This window comes from Geotrypetes seraphini, chromosome 6, assembly GCF_902459505.1.
Source record: "Geotrypetes seraphini chromosome 6, aGeoSer1.1, whole genome shotgun sequence".
NCBI lineage: Eukaryota > Metazoa > Chordata > Amphibia > Gymnophiona > Dermophiidae > Geotrypetes > Geotrypetes seraphini.
In genome coordinates this window covers 9,997,256-10,016,865 of record NC_047089.1, presented here as the reverse complement: position 1 = coordinate 10,016,865, position 19,610 = coordinate 9,997,256, and the positions used below count along the sequence as shown (strand labels likewise).

Here is a 19,610-nt window from a genome sequence, read left to right as displayed (position 1 = left end):
TTGAACACACGGCGGTGAAATTAATCCATAATGCAAAAAAATTTGACCGTTACCCCACTCCTTATAAATCACATTGTCTCCCGATTACACATCGAGTTGCATATAAAATCCTACTACTCATCTACAAAGCCAAACTAACATTATAGACAGACTTCTCATCCCACACTGTCCAACTAGAACACTTCGATCAGGTAACCAGCACCTTCTGGTTATTCCTTCCCCGCAACATCTATTCTACGATACCACCAGAAAGAAGATTTTCTCCATTACAGCATCGACACTGTGGAACTCCTTGCCCTCACGTCTCCAGGAGGAAATACCTAAAAACTTTCCTCTTTAATGACGCTAGACCTTAGGAAGAAGGCAGAGCATATCCCCTTCCTTCTGTGCTGACCTTTTCTGTCTCTCTCTCTCCTATCACAATTGTACTTCTCCCCCAATCCCTTTTGTTTCAATATGTCACTTACGTCTTATTGTGTTCCCCTTTGATTTTAATAGTTATAACCTTGTACACCACTTAGACAATTTCTTTAAAGGGGTATATCAAATTTTAAATAAAACTTGGAATCCCAATGAGCACCAGGAACAGTTGGCATGATCATTTGATGGTCTTGTAATGATCTTAAAAACTTTCAGTGGAATGGAACAAATAGTAAAACTATTCATAGAAAGTTCTTACATTCATATTCTATGAATGGCGTCCTGATCGCGGCTGCCTAGAAATACCTAAGTTCGGGATCCACACCAAATTTAATTTTTTTTAATTGGCTTAATCGGCGTGGTAATTGAGCAGGAGGTGGAAGATGCACCGGTAAACTTTTGAAGAGGTATGTGTGGGGGAGGAGGGGGGGCAGAGAGGCGAAGAGGCATCAGCGGGATGGGAGGAAAAGGGGGGCGGAGAGGAATAGAGGCACTGGGGCACAATTCATCGCGGCCGTGTTGAAATGTCCCACAATGAATCGTCCCATTCCAAAACCAAAGTATTCATTTATTTGCTTGTTTTAATTTAATGTTTTAATATTTGCTTCTCTTTTATGAATATATTTGTACTACCGGTATTTGTTTTACAGAGTGTTTTGACCCCTGAGGCAGCTGTATTTTTCGCCAAAACACAGTACTGTGTAGGGTCCCTTAGATACATTTGTCCTTGTGAATTTATAGAATACATTTGTCACCTGGCTCCTGTTGTTCAGCTCTGCTCTCCTTCACTGCTCATTTCTCTGTGACTTCTTTAGAATCTGGAATTACCTTCCCAATATGGAAGCAGTCATCGGCGGACATGGAGCTGAGCCAGTCTGGTCTGTAAACGTCAGGGTGGTCCGCCTGTAGGTCTCTTTGGAACAGTCCATGCGCCAGGCCCTTCACGCTCAGAGAGTACACATCCTGAAGCCTCATGAGAGCCAGAGCAGCTCCCGCCAGGTCCTCAGCTGTGAGCAGGTCCCCTTCTACTTTCTTGAAGCCATTCTGAAATACTGCAAAGTCAAAAGAGCAAGAGCAAGGATCACTTTTATTGGGCAACTGAATATCTGCAGTTTTGTGATATGTATTCAGCCATGTGAGGGTAATTGTATAACTGTATGCTGATATATAGGTGCTCAGAGGGTGTCTCACAGGGCACAGGGATAATACACGCTAAGTGCAAATTCTATATTGGCAATTACCGTATTATCTCATGTATAATGTGCACCCAGACTTTTAAAAAATAACGTAATACAAAAAACTGTATACCTATGTATAATATGCAGGCATAACTGTCGATGTCCCTTAAATGTAAATGCGGCACAGCATAAGCTATATATGTTAAATCTTTGACAAGTGCTACGATTACTGGATAGGGAATTTAAATTCGGAACACTGTAAGTATTATATACGAGTTCTAGACATTATATTCTATAAATTACAAACGTTAAAGTAATTCAACACCTTCTGACCGAGCCCAGTTATCTTTGGATGGAAAATAAGTGCGCATTATACACGAGATAATACGGTATGTTCAGCAGTGGCATAGCCACGGGTGGACTTTGTCGTTTGGTTTTTAAAACTTTGGATGGTGATGCACCTGAGAGTTTTTCTTTTATGTTTGAATGTTGAATTTTGTCTTTTCCATTAATAAAGGGCATAACGTTTACCCCTTCCACCCCCCCCCCTTATCAAGCTACGCTAGAGGTTTTTAGCGCAGGCCGGTGAGGTAAGTGCTCCAACGCACAAAGCGTCGAGAACATTAGTGTTAGAGGCAGACACAGAAATTGAAGCCTGGCTTCCCTGCTCTACCCAGTAAAAAACATATAGTATGTTTTTTGTTTTTTCTAAAACATATAGTAGATGACGGCAGATAAAGACCCGAATGGTCCAACCAGTCTGCCCAACCTGATTCAATTTAAATTTTTTTTAATTTTTTCTTCTTAGCTATTTCTGGGCAAGAATCCAAAGCTTTACCCGGTACTGTGCTTGGGTTCCAACTGCTGAAATCTCTGTTAAAACCTACTCCAGCCCATCTACACCCTCCCAGCCACTGAAGCCCTCCACAGCCCATCCCCCACCAAACGGCCATATACAGACACGGACCGTGCAAGTCTGCCCAGTACCAGCCTTAGTTCAATTTTTACTATTCTTTTCTGATTCTAGATCCTCTGTGTTCATCCCACGCTTCTTTGAACTCAGTCACCGTTTTCCTCTCCTCTCTCTTTCTTTCTTTGTCTTTCTCTATCTTTTTCTTTCCCTTTCTCGCTCTCTTCCTCTCTCTCTCTTTCTTTGTCTTTCTCTCTCTTTCTTTCTCTCACTCTTTCTTTCTTTGTCTTTCTCTCTCTCTCTCTTTCTAGCTCTCTCTTTCTTTCTCTCTTTCTTTGTCTTTCTCTCTCTCTCTTTCTTTCTCTCACTCTTTCTTTCTTTGTCTTTCTCTCTCTTTCTTTCTCTCACTCTTTCTTTCTTTGTCTTTCTCTCTTTCTAGCTCTCTCTTTCTTTCTCTCTTTCTTTGTCTTTCTCTCTCTTTCTTTCTCTCACTCTTTCTTTCTTTGTCTTTCTCTCTCTTTCTTTCTCTCACTCTTTCTTTCTTTGTCTTTCTCTCTTTCTAGCTCTCTCTTTCTTTCTCTCTTTCTTTGTCTTTCTCTCTCTTTCTTTCTCTCACTCTTTCTTTCTTTGTCTTTCTCTCTCTTTCTTTCTCTCACTCTTTCTTTCTTTGTCTTTCTCTCTTTCTCTCTTTCTAGCTCTCTCTTTCTTTGTCTTTCTCTCTCTTTCTTTCTCTCACTCTTTCTTTCTTTGTCTTTCTCTCTTTCTCTCTTTCTAGCTCTCTCTTTCTAGCTCTCTTTCTTTCTCTCACTCTCTCTTTCTTTGTCTTTCTCTCTCTGTCTTTCTCTCACTCTTTCTTTCTTTGTCTTTCTCTCTCTCTCTTTCTAGCTCTCTTTCTTTCTCTCACTCTCTCTTTCTTTGTCTTTCTCTCTTTCTTTCTCTCACTCTTTCATTCTTTGTCTTTCTCTCTCTTTCTTTCTCTCACTCTTTCATTCTTTGTCTTTCTCTCTCTTTCTTTCTCTCACTCTTTCTTTCTTTGTCTTTCTCTCTTTCTCTCTTTCTAGCTCTCTCTTTCTTTCTCACTTTCTTTGTCTTTCTCTCTCTTTCTTTGTCTTTCTCTCTCTGTCTTTCTCTCACTCTTTCTTTCTTTGTCTTTCTCTCTCTCTCTTTCTAGCTCTCTTTCTTTCTCTCACTCTCTCTTTCTTCGTCTTTCTCTCTCTGTCTTTCTCTCACTCTTTCTTTCTTTGTCTTTCTCTCTCTCTCTTTCTAGCTCTCTTTCTTTCTCTCACTCTCTCTTTCTTTGTCTTTCTCTCTTTCTTTCTCTCACTCTTTCATTCTTTGTCTTTCTCTCTCTTTCTTTCTCTCACTCTTTCATTCTTTGTCTTTCTCTCTCTTTCTTTCTCTCACTCTTTCTTTCTTTGTCTTTCTCTCTTTCTCTCTTTCTAGCTCTCTCTTTCTTTCTCACTTTCTTTGTCTTTCTCTCTCTTTCTTTGTCTTTCTCTCTCTGTCTTTCTCTCACTCTTTCTTTCTTTGTCTTTCTCTCTCTCTCTTTCTAGCTCTCTTTCTTTCTCTCACTCTCTCTTTCTTTGTCTTTCTCTCTTTTTGTCTTTCTCTGTCTTTTTCTTTTTCTCTCTCATAGTAACATATAGTCGATGACGGCAGATAAAGACCCAAATGGTCCATCCAGTCTGCCCAACCTGATTCCATTTAAATTTTTTTTCTTAGCTATTTCTGGGCAAGAATCCAAAGCTTTACCCGGTACTGTGCTTGGGTTCCAACTGCCGAAATCTCTGTTAAGACTTACTCCAGCCCATCTACACCCTCCCAGCCATTGAAGCCCTCCCCAGCCCATCCTCCACCAAACGGCCATACACAGACACAGACCGTGCAAGTCTCCCTAGTACTGGCCTTAGTTCAATTTTTAATATTATTTTCTGATTTTAAGTCCTAACCCAACCCACTTTAAAGCAGGAACTGCAGCGCTTGTATTTTTATTCATAAGAGCGTCTATTTAAACCACTTCCTCTCTCGTATCTGCCAGGATTAGTGGGAAAAAGGAGTGGATGCAGATCTCCATCCCCACGAATGAAGTAAGAGGGGAAAGACCGGGCTGAATCATTCTACAAATGCCTGGTTTCTTGCACAGTTCATTTCAGTGCATGCTGCTTGCCGCTGATCGAGACAGGATGCCGGGCTAGCTAAACCTTCCGAGGTGACCTAGTCTGGCATTCTTTAGAACTACTTCAGCATTCAGCTGTGATTAATGAAGTGTTCAAGTATCTGAGCGATTCCATATTGAAGATAATAGAGCGCATCAAACATTAGTCTTGTAGAGCTGCCAAGTTACACAGTTCTAAGAGGGAGGCTATTTGGGCTAGTCTGGAGTTTTGAATTTATAACCCAAAACAGCAGTGTCTAATTCTACCAACTGAAATCAGTGCTGCAGGTCTCAAAATGCACTGGGACATCCAGGGCTGGCCTGCGATTCCCCCACTTGGAACTGGGTACGTTGGCAGCTCTGGTTTTGCAGCTCCTCTCTGGGAGCTGCCACTTAAGATCAGGGCTAACTCCCGCTGGGTCACTGGATCTCCATTTCGTGTTTGATGTTCTTGGAGTACACGGACGCATATTCTTGCAACGCTCGGGATCTCTACGGGGAAGCTATCAAGTGATAACAGGTCAAAATAGCCCTGACAAATGAGCCCCTGACCAGTGGCACAGTAAAAGGTGGGGGTAGGGAAGACCTATGCCCCCCTCCCCGTTAAAATGTTCACCAGTGCAAGCAGCTGGGAGTTCCAGGACATGACATCAGAAGGGAGCCAAGGCCAGTGCAAGCAGAAGGTGGAAAATGATGCTTGCACAGGCGAATATTCCAAGAAGTACACGAGGGTGGGGGCACACAGTATGGGGGTGGCGCATGGCACAGTGATGCCGGGTGCCACCGCCCCGAGCACCAATATCCCCAGCTACGCCACTGCCCCTGCAAAAGGACTTGCCCTCAATTTGACCCTCTGACTCTTTTTACCCATGATGCTGCCACTGTGAGCTGAGAATGACACGGTGACAAAATTCATCACCGTTCCCGTCCCCGCGGATAACCGCGGGAAACCATCTTCATGTCATTCTTTAAGGAGAGAGGAAAGAATCAGAGTATGAATGGCCACAACCACTGACCCACAAGCTTTTCTCTGAAGAATGCTGGTGTAGAAGGATTGAGGTTGAAATAGACACTAGAAAATGACAAGGGATTATTTCCCGTGGTTATCCGCGGGGACGGGAACGGTGATGAATTTTGTCACCGTGTCATTCTCTACTTGCTCAGGGCTGGCCTTAGGCAGGGGCAATCGAGGAAGAGTTGCTGCAACCAGAGAGGTACCACGGGAGAGGGGAGGTTAGTGAACAGAGAGGGAAAATGCTGGACCTGGGGAGTGGGAGGAAGAGAAGAGATAGGGGGAGGGACAGGGCGCAGACAAGAGTAGGAATAGAGACAGGATATAGGAATAGAGACAGGATAGGAATAGAGACTGGGCATGGAGTAGGAATAGAGACAGGGACCCAGGGTAATGCTGGAAAAGGGGCGGATAGGGACATTAAGAGGAGAGATGCTGGACAGGACAGATAGAGAAGCTAGATGGCAGGCATGGAGAGAGAAGAAATGTCAAGGGCTGATTTGTAAATTCAAAAGAGAGGGGAAAACAAACCACAACACGAAGAATGCATACCTGGAACGGTACCTGGATGAATACAGAAAAGTATGTCCTAAAAAGTCCAAAAAAGTAGGGCAGCTGTACTCATATGTAGACAATGTACAACATAAGGACCCAACACGGGCTATTTTGGTACAAGACCATTTGGTCAGGGTTATTTTGTTCGGGGTATTATGCATAGGAATTCCTATGAGCATCGGAGCAGTTACCTCTGCTGCTGGCGCTAAAACCCATGCTATGGGTTAGTAAAGGAGGGGTAGGTTAGGACCTGCATAAGTGTTTGGCACTCCCCTATCCTGCCCACGCCTCTCCCACTATAGACATTGAGTGCCATGTTTATAGCAGTGGTCTCCAACTCCAACCCTTTGCAGAGCCACATTTGGGATTTGTAGGTACTTGGAGGGCCTCAGAAAAAATAGCTCATGTCTTATTAAAGAAATGAGGTAAAACTCTTTATAGTTTATAAATCTTTCCTTTTGGCTAAGTCTTAATAATAATATTGTCATTTACGGCTAAAGAGACATATGATCAAGAAACTCTTTTGTTTTACTTTTGTGATTATGATAAACATATCGAGGGCCTCAAAATAGTACCTGGCGGGCCGCATGTGGCCCCTGGGTCGCGACTTTGAGACCACTGGTTTATAGGATAGAACTAACTCCAAATTACTAACAATTAGCACCAGTATAACGCCATTTATCACCAGGAATTGGTTATTAGTAACAGTCAGCACCTAATTTACCAAATAAGTTGCACATGTGTCTTCCAATATTGTATAAGCTACGTGTGCAATTTTGTGTGCTAACCCCCAGAGTCTATATATGGCACTCAGATTTGGACGCGATCTCGAGATACACACACAACCTAATTGGCTAACGAGCAACAATTGGCAGCCAATTAGTTGCATTAATTTGCACCAATTAGGATCTACGCACACACACATCTGGCTGCATGCCATTCTGTACTGCTTGGCACCCAAATCCCAAAGTGTGCAACTCCAAAGGGGGTGTGACCACAAGTAGAGCATGGGCGTGTCAGGGTGTTCCGAAAAGCTGCGCGTTGACCCGCTCCTCCCTTTCTCCGCCATCTATGCTCAGTTCCTGGCCTCCTGTTCCTCTTAGTGCCCCCAACTTGTAACAAATGCTGGTCCATGACCAGCCTTGGGATAACCCTGTAAACCGCATCAAACTTAATGGTGCATCGCGGTATATAAATAAAAGGTTATGTTATGCTATGTCACAGAATAATGGGTCAGCGTCCAACTCGTGTGCTGGCTTTTACATTGGGTATCAGCAGGCGTAAGTCTGGTGTCCAAAATTAGGGCAAAGGAATTGTTGCTAAGCGTGATTCTGTAAAGGGCACGCGTCCTGAATAGAATCAAGCTTAGCGTTGATCTTTTCCGGCAGCCATTTCTGAGTGATGCTTCCAGCACATTAAAATAAACACACTTCCTTTTTTTTCTGGCTATATCGTGGCTTGCGATGTTCAACCGTGTTATAGAATTTAAACAAAACAACAAGGAAAGACCAGGGGGATGTCTTTCTTGACATCCCCCAAAAGTCTTTATTAGAAACAGTAGGACCCAACAAGGATCCCAGTTTCGGCATGTGGAAGACGCCTTCTTCAGGGGACACTTTGCTGAAACGATGCAGGTTCAAAAAAGCTTGAGCAGTAAAAACCGTGCTATGCTTGACGCTGCTCAAGCTTTTTTGAACCTGCATCGTTTCAGCAAAGTGTCCCCTGAAGAAGGCGTCTTCCACATGCCGAAACTGGGATCCTTGTTGGGACCTACTGTTTCTAATAAAGACTTTTTTGGGTTGTCAAGACATCCCCCTGGTCTTTCCTTGTTGTTTTGTTTAAATCCCAAGGCGAGGGGCTCTCCTGTTGGCATAGAATTTAAATAGCAATGAGCTATTTTATATGTATTTGCATCTCATTACAATTTGCTCCATGGTAACCTTAAAAAAAAAACTACAATATGGCGTCACAACCAGTGTTGGGATGATTTAACACCCATTAAGAGGCAAATAACATCAGTTACAGCTGTAATGTAACTTGATAACGTCCCCCCCCCTGAATAAACCTTTCTAACACCCTCACCTTGGACATTTTCACTGCTCTCCACGCTGTATGCTATGTTCATCCACTCCGACTGCAGCCTCTTTATCAGGGTGTATGCCAGTATAGGGTTTGTCATGCTGGTCCCAGCCTCTTGGTGGGCGATGTTTACCTTTTCATAAAACCTGAAAACCATCAGAAGAGAAAAAATGGCCATCACCAACCCTCTTGCTTATATATCAAAATAAATGCAAGAAAGTGGGGCAGAAATAATGTCCTGAAAAACATAAGAATAAGGAAAACCAAACAAAAAACCCTCCAAAAACACAAAACAAAAACAAAGCTGCAGGACATTGTACGGGATGCAGGAATTTATTTATAATACAAAAGTCTTAAAACATATGCAACACAACATGAATAAACGCATCCAAAAAACTGGTCCTGATATACAGATGGCTCACAGTGCATCGATTTAGACAGGATATTTCAAGCCTGTTCTTTCTTGTGTTTTTTTGATCCAATTTGGTTTTCTGACATATCACGTGCCACCAGAAGGGACCCCTGAGGAAGGAGTGTTTCTTCGAAACACGGACCTTGTTGGGTCCAGTCCATCTGTATATCAGGACCAGTGGTGAAACTCTGCTCAAAAGACAGCAATAGGCAGGCACAGCTATAGACATGGTGAGTGGCGGCAACAGAGGTTCATGTGGAAGCGCATGACGCTATGAGACTTTGCTTACTCTCCAAGTACTCAAGTGTGCTCCTCATAGGCGGAGCTTGAGGCCCACCGGGACGCAGCATAGGGGCTGGCGGTAGGCCCAGAGATAAATTCCACTCCGCAGCCCCCGCTGGACCCAATGGGAGAGGTCCGAGTGATGATGTGTGAGATCAGAGCGGATATCAAAACAGTGCAAGAGGAGCTCATTAACCTGGCGGCAGACCTACGAGGTGAAATGGAAGAGCTGGGACAGCGGGTATGCGACGCGGAAGACCGCTTGGAGGAACAGCGTGAGCATATGGAAACAAAAACAAAAACCAATAAAACCCAATATGAAAAATGTCTGCAAGTGAGTTTGCTTGTGTCATGATGAAATAGTGCATTTTCTAGAAAGTCTTTACTAATTTTGGGAATCTAAGATATGAAGGCTCTAGTTTTACTTCTAACGGTAGAGTTCCAGAGCAGAGAATGACACGGGTACGGGTACCCGCAAGGTGGAGACAAGAACAGTGACAGAGCCCGTGGGGATGGGGACAGGGACAGAGACCCACGAGGACATGGACAAACTTTGTCCCCATCTCATTCTCTAAAAACTTGAGACTAATATCAATAAGTAAAAACGTAACACATCTTAGACAACTGAATTCAATGATTAAAAAAAACAACTGTTTTTGGATTTCAATAAATGACTTTTAAATGACATCATTTGTGTCTTGTCTGCCATCTTCTTTCTCCTCCATAGTGATTCCTCTGTCCTATTAATCTCTTTCTTCTCAACAACGCATTTCCGGTCCTATTAACTCTCCTCTTCCCCCCTCTTAAATTCAATCAATTTGTACCTCGCTTAATCTATTGTAAACCACATAGAACTTAACGGTATTGCGGTATATAAACTGTTATTATTATTATTATTATTATCTGCAAGGTCCTTCCATCATGTACCCAGCTGCTCAAGCATCTTACTGTTACTGCAACAGATTCATCCATTGTTGCTGGCATCAAGGAGCATTTCATAGACACTTATTTTCCTGTTCATCCACCATACAGTTTAGGTTCTCTTCTACACCCATGTCCGAAAAACAATCCAATTTCCCTTCCCAGATGATGTAAAAACATAGGCAACTGAATCTTTGGGAAGGTTGTACCAAAACCAGAAAGAAATGGAAGGCTCTATTTGTGATTTATAAACACTTGTAGAGAATATTGTCCCTTTTTATACTTTAATAAAAAGATTTAGATATAAAATAATAAGTGTTTGAGGCTTGTGCAAATAGGGACAGAGCTCGTGGGGACAGGGTGGAGACAGAGATGGAGCCTGTGAGGACGGGGACAGAGCCAGGGCAGGATTAATTCTTCGAGGGCCCCTAGGCACACAAGTACACTGGGCCCCGTTCCCCACCCCACCCCACCATGCGCCCAGGCGGAAACAGAAAACTGCGTCAGAGGGAAGCTTTGGGCAAGCAGCACCGCTTGTACAATTACAGTTCCATTGTCTTTCTTACATAGAAACATAGAAGATGACGGCAGAAAAGGGCCACAGCCCATCAAGTCTGCCCACTCCAACAACCCTACCCCCTTGAATTTACCCCCCTAGAGATCCCACATGTGTATCCCATTTCCTTTTAAAATCCTTCACGTTGCTGGCCTGAATCACCTGAGGTGGAAGTTCATTCCAACGATCGACCACCCTTTCGGTGAAGAAAGAACTTCCTGGTGTCGCCATGAAATTTCCCACCCCTGATTTTCAGCGGATGGCCTCTTGTGGCAGAGGGGCCTTTAAAAAAGAAGATATCATCCTCCACCTCAATACGGCCGGTGATATATTTAAACGTCTCTATCATGTCTCCTCTCTCTCTACGTTCTTCGAGTGAGTATAGCTGCAATTTATTCAGCCTTCCCTCATACGGGAGGTCTTTGAGTCCCGAGACCATCCTGGTGGCCATTCTCTGAACCGACTCAACTCTCAGTACGTCCTTTTGGTAATGTGGCCTCCAGAATTGTACACAATACTCCAGATGAGGCCTCACCATGGATCTGTACAATGGCATTATAACTTCGGGCTTCCGGCTGATAAAACTTCTTCGGATGCAACCCATCATTTGTCTTGCCTTTGATGAAGCCTTCTCCACTTGATTGGCAGTCTTCATGTCTTCGCTAATGATCACCCCCAAATCACGTTCCGCCTTGGTCCTAACTAAGGTTTACCCGCATTACTTGCTTGTCTTACTTTCCGTCGATGGGGGCGGGGGGGCCGCGTTGCTGATCGATGCTGGAGGGGCCCATCACCGTTTGGAAAAAACAATGTTGATGCCCTCCTTCATTGGGCCCCCCTGACCATTTCGGGCCCTAGGCACGTGCCTACTCGGCCTATTAGTTAATCCTGCCCTGGACAGAGCTTGCGAGAATAGGGACAAGCTTTGTTCCTACGTCATTCTCTATTCCAGAGCTTAACTGCGTCATACAAGAAAATGCATGCCTAAATCTCACAGGTTCATTGCGCCTCCGAGACCGGGTTGAGAAACATTGCTTTGAAGAACTGGGACAGGCTGTTTGAGGGGACAGGAGAGGAAGTGTGGAAATTCAGAGGAGAATGATGCCAACTGGTGATATTTGGCTTTCTTCCCTACCGAGGAACTAGTGACCGCTGGTGTGAAAACCAGGCAATATGCTACCTAAGAATCCAGAAAGGACTTGAATGAGTGGCTGCTAACTATTCAGCTTTTGCTGGTTATGTGAAATTTTTTTTTTTTTCAAGTATCTTTATTGGATTTTAAGACAAAAAAAAAACCCCTACAAAATCATATTCATGAGGCAGCTAGTGAAGCTACAGGCAGTTTGGAGGTCTTTCCACGTTTCTTTACTATCATTTCACTTGGGTTAAGTGAGCTGGAGGCGAGGAGAGCTCCGTTTCATCCAGTTGGACATTTCTAACTCACAGCTCATAGACGCTTCCGGCTGACCCCTAGGCTGCTGCAATAAAGATATGAGCTCAGACCTGGCTGCGATTTCTCTGTGTCCTCATCATAGAGGAGCAGCCAGGAGAGCGTGTTCTGGCCTCAGCTTCCCCCATGTCCATAAGGCATTATCAGATGACATGAATATATATCGTAACTTGCACTGGCTCAGAATTATTACATTGAATTGTTATGAACATTATAGGAAGGGTTAGGAAGCAACATGAATTTGTCTGGTAGAAATATGGATCCTAATTAGGATTTCTACTTTCTTTCTATTCATACTCTTTTATACTCTTTTTAGCACCATTTTCAACTTTCTGCGATAGGTGTCTTTTGAATATTTATCTATATGTGGTTTTCATGAATTACTTATTTATTTATAGGAGTTTTCATGAATTTTTAACACAACAAATATTTTGGAAGTTTTTCTTCATACACTATGCACTTTCTTATGTAAACACTGATATTTATCTGTTCACAATTTTTATGAATTTTTGGATATTATATATAAATTCTAGGGCATTTTGAGGGGTTCTTTGATACTTTTCTATACTATTGTACATCCTCGGTTAATTGCATTACATTCATAGCACTAGCACTTTAGATTGGAATGGTTATAGATAACAGATATAGAACGTAATCCTATATAATAAAACCCTAGCCGCGCATGCGCACTCCCACCTGCGTGTTCCATTTTCCCTGTTCCGTGAGATGTAGGTCCTTGGTGGCAGGAGTGCGCATGCGTGGGTCCCCAGCCTTACCGCATCTAACTACACTCGCCGGCATGACTGGCCGCCAGCGCTGGACTCCTTACTCTGCTAAAAGTAAGCTCTTCGCCTTGCCGCCCCCCCCTTCCCTTCACGCGGTCCCGACTCCAAACCTGCCGACTCCAGCAGCGTCTGCATCACTCTACACACACTGCTTCGGGGCCGTAGAAGATGCTGCTGGAGTTGGCAGGTTTGGAGTCGGGACCGCGGGAAGGGAAGGGGGGGGCGGCGGCAAGGGACTACGAGAGCCGACCAGACTTCTAGCATCCATTAATGTAACGGGCTAAAATACTAGTTTCAATAATAGAATTTTTCTCCCTGGCACGAATGTTTGACCTTGAACTTATTCAGCATTTGATTTGCATGGTTTGCACTTTCAGCTCTCATTTAGACTTATGTCTGGTGCTGGTCACCTGTGAGTTGCTACCTGAGCTCATAAATCTCACATTCATATCTCGAGAGCTCATACTGATGTCCGTCTATTCACAGCATTTGGAATAGGTTCTTATTCTACAGGTTAGAAAAGCTGGGGCTCTTCTCCCTGGAGAAGCGGAGACTTAGAGGAGACATGATAGAAACCTTCAAAATCCTGAAGGGCATAGAGAAGGTAGACAGGGACAGATTCTTCAGACTGTGGGGAACAACAAGTACAAGGGGGCACTCGGAGAAATTGAGAGGGGACAGGTTTAGAACAAACGCTAGGAAGTTCTTCTTTACCCAGAGGGTGGTGGACACATGGAATGCGCTCCCGGAGGTTGTGATAGGGCAGGGCACACTATGGGGGTTCAAGGAAGGTTTAGATAAATTCCTGAAGGATAAGGGGATTGAGGGGTACAGATAGAATTAGAGGGTACAGATAGATTTAGAGATAGGTTATAGGAAAAGGCAGGAACCACTTAAAAGGTTGTGGACCTGATGGGCCGCCGCGGGTGCGGACTGCTGGGCGCGGTGGACCTCTGGTCTGACCCAGCGGAGGCAACTCTTATGTTCTTATTCCTTCAAGCCCTAACATTCTTTCCGAGGATTAAAACAGTGAGCCAATTATAGATTATTTTATTTCAGAATTATCCACCCAGAGGGACCGGCTTTATTTGGTGAAACTGTGGAACTTGAAAAATCCCACCTTTGAAATATTCTTATTAATACATCTCTAGTATTAAGCTAGGATGCTTCTGGAACTAGTAAGATCATTAACTACATACACTATGTATGACCTCTTTGCTGAATCTGCATTTCACTGTCCTTCTGGAGAGGAAAAACATAAGTCACTTGTATCTTGGGTAGTGGCTGGTTTACAACCCTAATAAATACTAGACCTCCAGATGGTCAAAGGGGTGAAGGAGAGCATTGTGGAAGAGTAAACTAACCTAGGTATCTGTAATAATGAATCTATTTTTATGTATTCATTTGATCCATTTGTGTTTAAGATGCCAAATTCCCTATATAAGGGGGCTGGCTTTTGTCCAGAATTTAGAACATATACCGATAAAAAAGTTTATCGCTTACCATTCACTCTGAAAATCGCTGCTTTCCAGCATCCATAGAGAGAAAGGCTTCCTCCACATGCATGGAGAAATCACTGGGAATCGCTGCTTGCCTGCTCCAAGCCCTGAAATCGCGGTTTCAATAATAAAAACATAGAATGTCGCTATGTATGATGTTACAGCATTTGAAGTTTGTGCAGATGAGGACTGAGCTTGTAGGAATGGGGCAGACATAGGAAAAGAACTCGCAGGGATGGGGAAAAATTTGCCCCCGTGTCATTCTCTATTTGTGAGTCAATGAATGTGCAAAGGCCCTGCCCCCTCCCTCTCTGTGGCCTCTGGCAAGACAGTTTCTGAGGGCACACTGACACACAGGGTCTGGTACCGACTGCTGCTGCTTTTGGGGTCTTCTATTTTGGTTTCATCATTGTCTGAAGTCAGGTCAATGTTGAAGGGCTCAAATGGGTCAGATTGGTTCCTAGAGGGCAAAATTGCACACGCACTAAGCCTTTCTCAGCACCTAAACCCACATTAGGGCTTAGAACAAGGGCCCCTCAGCAGTTTTAAAAATCCGTTATCTTATTTTGCCCTACAGCAGGGGTGTCAAAGTCCCTCCTCCAGGGCCGCAATCCAGTCAGGTTTTCAGGATTTCCCCACTAAATGTGCATGCAAATAGATTTCATGGATATTCATTGGGGAAATCCTGAAAACCCAACTGGATTGCGGCCCTGGAGGAGGGACTTTGACACCCCTGCCCTACAGTAAGGCACTGCCCAGCTGGCTGTTGGAAATCACATGCCAAAGTGATCCTCCGGGAAGATTTTTTGATGCCATTAGAAAACTCAGTTATTTCACCCAGTCCCTCCTGAAAAGAAAGCGTTAATAAGTGAGAAATCAAATTCCATTTTGGCAGCAAGCATGCAAAAAAGAAAGGCGACCTGGGACTAGGAGAAAGAAGCAAAAATCGCAGCTTTTAACAGCTCAGGGCTTTTACCCTTGTTCTTTGCACGTTCAAAAGGCGGTGAATTCGCGCATCCCCCACCACCACCACAGGGGGGCAGAGCGGAGCAAATCGTTTTCTTCAGGAAAAGAACTCTGCCCGGAAGGCTCGCGGTTACCTGTGTAGGTCGCCCAGCCGGACGCTCTCCGCCTGGATGTAGGCGTGCAGGTGGTTCAGCAGCTCCCGCTCGGTGGCCAGCGCCTGCCGGACACTGGCCATGGAGGTGAACACGTCGGCCCGGCTCCACCTCAGCAGAAAGCCCAGGGCCAGCAGGGAGGGCAGCAGGGGCATCCCCGAGCGGGGACTTGGCCACCAGGCGATGCAGATGGCTCTCAGACTGCTGGAGGAGGGTTGGCTCTGGGAGGGCCCATCTCTCGGGTCTCCTCCTCCTCCCCCTCCCTTGAAAGAAGAGACAAGCTGCTAGGGCTGCAGTGCACACTCCGTCTGGGCTCGAAAAAGGAGTTCTAAGCAGGGAAAAGTGGAGAAACACCGGCAAAACTAGTGCTTTAGAAAGGCATTCCAGTTATAGCCACTATGGCAATGGAGAAGCCCATTGGTATTAACTGTTCCTAGGTTTCAAACTAGAGAGTTGCATGGGGACAGAAATCCCACCCATCCCCACCAGGATCCTCTCCGTCCCCACCTGTCCCCGCCAGGATCCTCTCTATCCCCACCCGTCCTCGCCAGGATGCTCTCCGTCCCCACCCGTCCCTGCCAGGATCATCTCCGTCCCCACCAGGATCCTCTCCGTCCCCGCCAGGATCCTCTCCGATCCCACCCGTCCCCATCAGGGTTCTCTCCGTCCCCACCCATCCCCGCCAGGATCCTCTCTGTCCCCACCCGACCCATAGGATCCTCTCCGTCCCCGCCAGGATCCTCTCTGTCCCCGTCAGGTTCCTCTCCGTCCCCACCCGTCCCCGCAAGGATCCTCTCCGTCCCCACCCATCCCCGCCAGGATCCTCTCCATCCCCACCCGTCCCCGCAAGGTTCCTCTCCGTCCCCACCCGTCCCCGCCAGGATCCTCTCCGTCCCCACCTGTCCCCGCCAGGATCCTCTCTATCCCCACCCGTCCTCGCCAGGATCCTCTCCGTCCCCACCCGTCCCTGCCAGGATCATCTCCGTCCCCACCAGGATCCTCTCCGATCCCACCCGTCCCCATCAGGATCCTCTCCGTCCCCACCCATCCCCGCCAGGATCCTCTCTGTCCCCACCCGACCCATAGGATCCTCTCCGTCCCTGCCAGGATCCTCTCTGTCCCCGTCAGGTTCCTCTCCGTCCCCACCCGTCCCCGCAAGGATCCTCTCCGTCCCCACCCGTCCCCGCCAGGATACTCTCCATCCCCACCCGTCCCCGCAAGGTTCCTCTCCGTCTCCACCCGTCCCCGAAAGGATCCTCTCCGTCCCCACCCGTCCCCGCCAGGATCCTCTCCATCCCCACCCGTCCCCGCCAGGATCCTCTCCGTCCCCACCCGTCCCCGTCAGGATCCTCTCCGTCCCCACCCGTTCCCGTCAGGATCCTCTCCGTCCCCACCCGTCCCCGCCAGGATCCTCTCCATCCCCGCCCGTCCCCGCCAGGATCCTCTCCGTCCCTACCCATCCCCATGAGGATCCTCTCCATCCCCACCCATCATCGCCAGGATCCTCTCCATCCCCACCTGTCCCCGTCAGGATTCTCTCCGTCCCACCAATCCCCGCAAGGAATTACCTCCATCCCTGCCTGTCCCCATAAAAAGCAGCAATTACTTCTGACAGGATCATCAATTCCACAGTTTCTTTTGTGTTTGCGCTGCTGTTTTCCTTGTGGAATCTCTTTGGTGGAACCCTTTTTTTGTTTTCTGTTCAGATAATTAACTTAGAAACCCCCTCTTTTACTAAGGCTGACATGTCCATTATATTATATGGACGAACCCTGCTTCCAAAGCCTTTCCATCCCCGTGGGAGTCCCGTGAGCTAGAGGGGGGTCCCCGTGGGAGTCCCGTGGGCCAGAGGGGGGTCCCCGTGGGAGTCCCATGGGTTAGGGGGGATTCCCGCGATCCCCGTTCCTGTGCATACCTCTATTTCAAACGGGTCCCAATCCAATGCCTTCTTTTCTCTGCCTTGGTATTTTCAATAGATGTGCCGGTATTGCAAAACATTGCTTGTATATCAAGTTAAAATTTAATAAAATGTTTTTTCCTTGTCTTGCAAAACACTCAATATCTGTCCCAGAAAGTGGATGCCATTACCTTTCCACCTGAGTGAAAAAAAGGTCTGATGCTGCCACTGACCGCAGGGAAAACCATCCCCTCTGTCTCCTGCCTTGGCCTGGTTTGGGGAAATATCTGGTTCAATCCCAGTAAAGAGTTTGTGGCATTCTCCTGCCTTGTCCGGCAAAGTATAAAACTCTGATGTTCCTCCTGCTCTAGCTTCCTCTCCCCCTTTTCAAGAAAGGTTCTGCACTGACCCACTCTGGGGGGAAAACTTTCCACCCTAGCCTGGCTCAGAGAAAAACTGGTGCTGTTGCCCATGCGGGTCATTAAATTAAAAACCTGAGAAAAATTGAACCCTTAAGAAACACACTGACCAGCAGTTTCAGCAGAAGCCCCAAGGTGGCACTATTTATTTACAAAAGACAACATTTTGCAACGAACAGGTGTATTTTATTTTCTTAAAGAGGCAGCAGTGCTAATCCATGTTGATCCTTGAGTCAGGGTGATACTGAAAAATTCCTCAGGTAGTTGCAAATGAAAGATCTCAGCCTGGAGTGGTGATGTATTAGAGGAATACTAGAGAACATAGGGAGGATTGTATGTTAATTTATTATGCATGTTTTATTGTAAGCCACGTTGGTTCAAGGCAAGCGGCATATAAAAGTGATGTAAATAAATAAAATAAATACATTAAAAAACATAGAACATAATGTCTTTGTTCAAGTTTATAAGGAGACTTTATTAACTAGCGCGGATGCCAGACCCACAGGAGGGAGTAGACGGAACTGAGGCGACCTAGAGAAGGGTTATCAGAATGGCACATTCTTTAATTACTTACCCCACCCCCTTTTACTAAGCCATGGTAGAAGTTTCAACATTGGCCCGGAGTGCTAAATGCTCCAAATCTGCTCCGACATTCATAGAATTTCTAAGAGCGTTGGAGCATTTAGTGCCACAGGCTGTGGTAGAAACCTCTACTGCACCTTACTTACCAACTGCCTTTTTGAAGGAATTCATTCAGCGAGAATAAGTCAAACATAAGCAGTAAAAATATTCAAATTACAATACTACTGCTGCTACTACTGTTATTTCTATAGCGCTACCAGACGCACGCAGCGCTGCATAGAGTCACAAAGAGTAAGAAAACAGTCCCTGCTCCAAAGAGCTTACAGTCTAAACAAGCAAGACAGTCAAACAGGATGCCATGGATACAATTAAGGGGAATGGTTAATCTGCTGGCTGGGTTGGAGGGCAGAGGGGAGTCCAGGACAATCAAGCCAATGTGACATCACTGATGAGGTTGACTCTTATTGGTGGAATGAGGCATTATGACATCAGAATCTCAGCTCTGCTTCCCAAAGACTGAAACGCTTCATACTACTACTATGAATTATTTCTATAGCGCTACCAGACGCATCAGCACTGTACAGAGTCACAAAGAAGACAGTCCCTGCTCTAAAGAGCTTACAGTCTAAGCAAACAAGTCAGACAAACAGGATGTCACGGATACAATTAAGGGGCTGGCTTGGAGGGCAGAGGAGTAGGGTTACGGATTGAAGGCTATATCAAAAAGTTGGGTTTTCAGTTTGCTTTTAAACAAGGGAAGGGGCTTGACGGACAAACTCAGGTAATTTATACAAAGTATGGCTTACATTACAGTGTTGACAGTACAAAAAAAATAACATTTTTGTGAATGGCATAGGGTGTAATCAAATATGGAGCATATAGATAGATAAGACAGAGTAGCAGGAGTAAGAACATAAGGGGACTCATTAAAAGAAGTTTCACATCAGGTCAGACTTAAAGACCTAATGTCAGTATTGAGACGGCGGTCCCTGGAGGTTTTGAGGGCAATGGCTGATATTCCGTGCTGTACCCTCATAAGGAACTGGATAAAGTTAGGACCGCCTTATGTGTGACACAACTTGCCAGTTAGCTAGGCAGTCCCTGGCACTGTACTGTATGTTGCTGGTGCCCAAGTAACTCCTGGCTCCTCCCTGACTTGGACCCTGGATCACCTTGGTACTAATTGTAGAATGCTGCAGTGGTCTGATCCAGTATTTAGTCCACTCATAAGAACATAAGAATTGCCATACTGAAGGTCCATTAAGCCCAGTGGCTAACCCAGGTCCCAGGTACCTGGAAGAACCCAAAGAGCAGCAACATTCCAGAGCTGAGATTGTGATGTCATAATGCCTCATTCCACCAATGCCTAAGAGCCAAACT

At 45.6% G+C, this 19,610-nt stretch overlaps 1 protein-coding gene across 1 annotated transcript in view; it reads right to left on the bottom strand.

Annotated features, from left to right (window-relative positions):
• Positions 1-15,541, bottom strand: part of P4HA3 (prolyl 4-hydroxylase subunit alpha 3) — an 88,419-nt gene extending 72,878 nt beyond the window's left edge. Inside the window, exons 1-3 of the mRNA XM_033947531.1 lie at positions 15,315-15,541; positions 8,313-8,455; positions 1,249-1,472 (exon numbers count right to left, since the gene is read on the bottom strand). Of these exons, the coding sequence (XP_033803422.1) occupies positions 1,249-1,472; positions 8,313-8,455; positions 15,315-15,487 (540 nt within the window). The 5' untranslated portion in view covers positions 15,488-15,541. The remainder of the gene's footprint in view (positions 1-1,248; positions 1,473-8,312; positions 8,456-15,314) is intronic.
• Between the last annotated feature and the right edge of the window lie 4,069 nt (positions 15,542-19,610).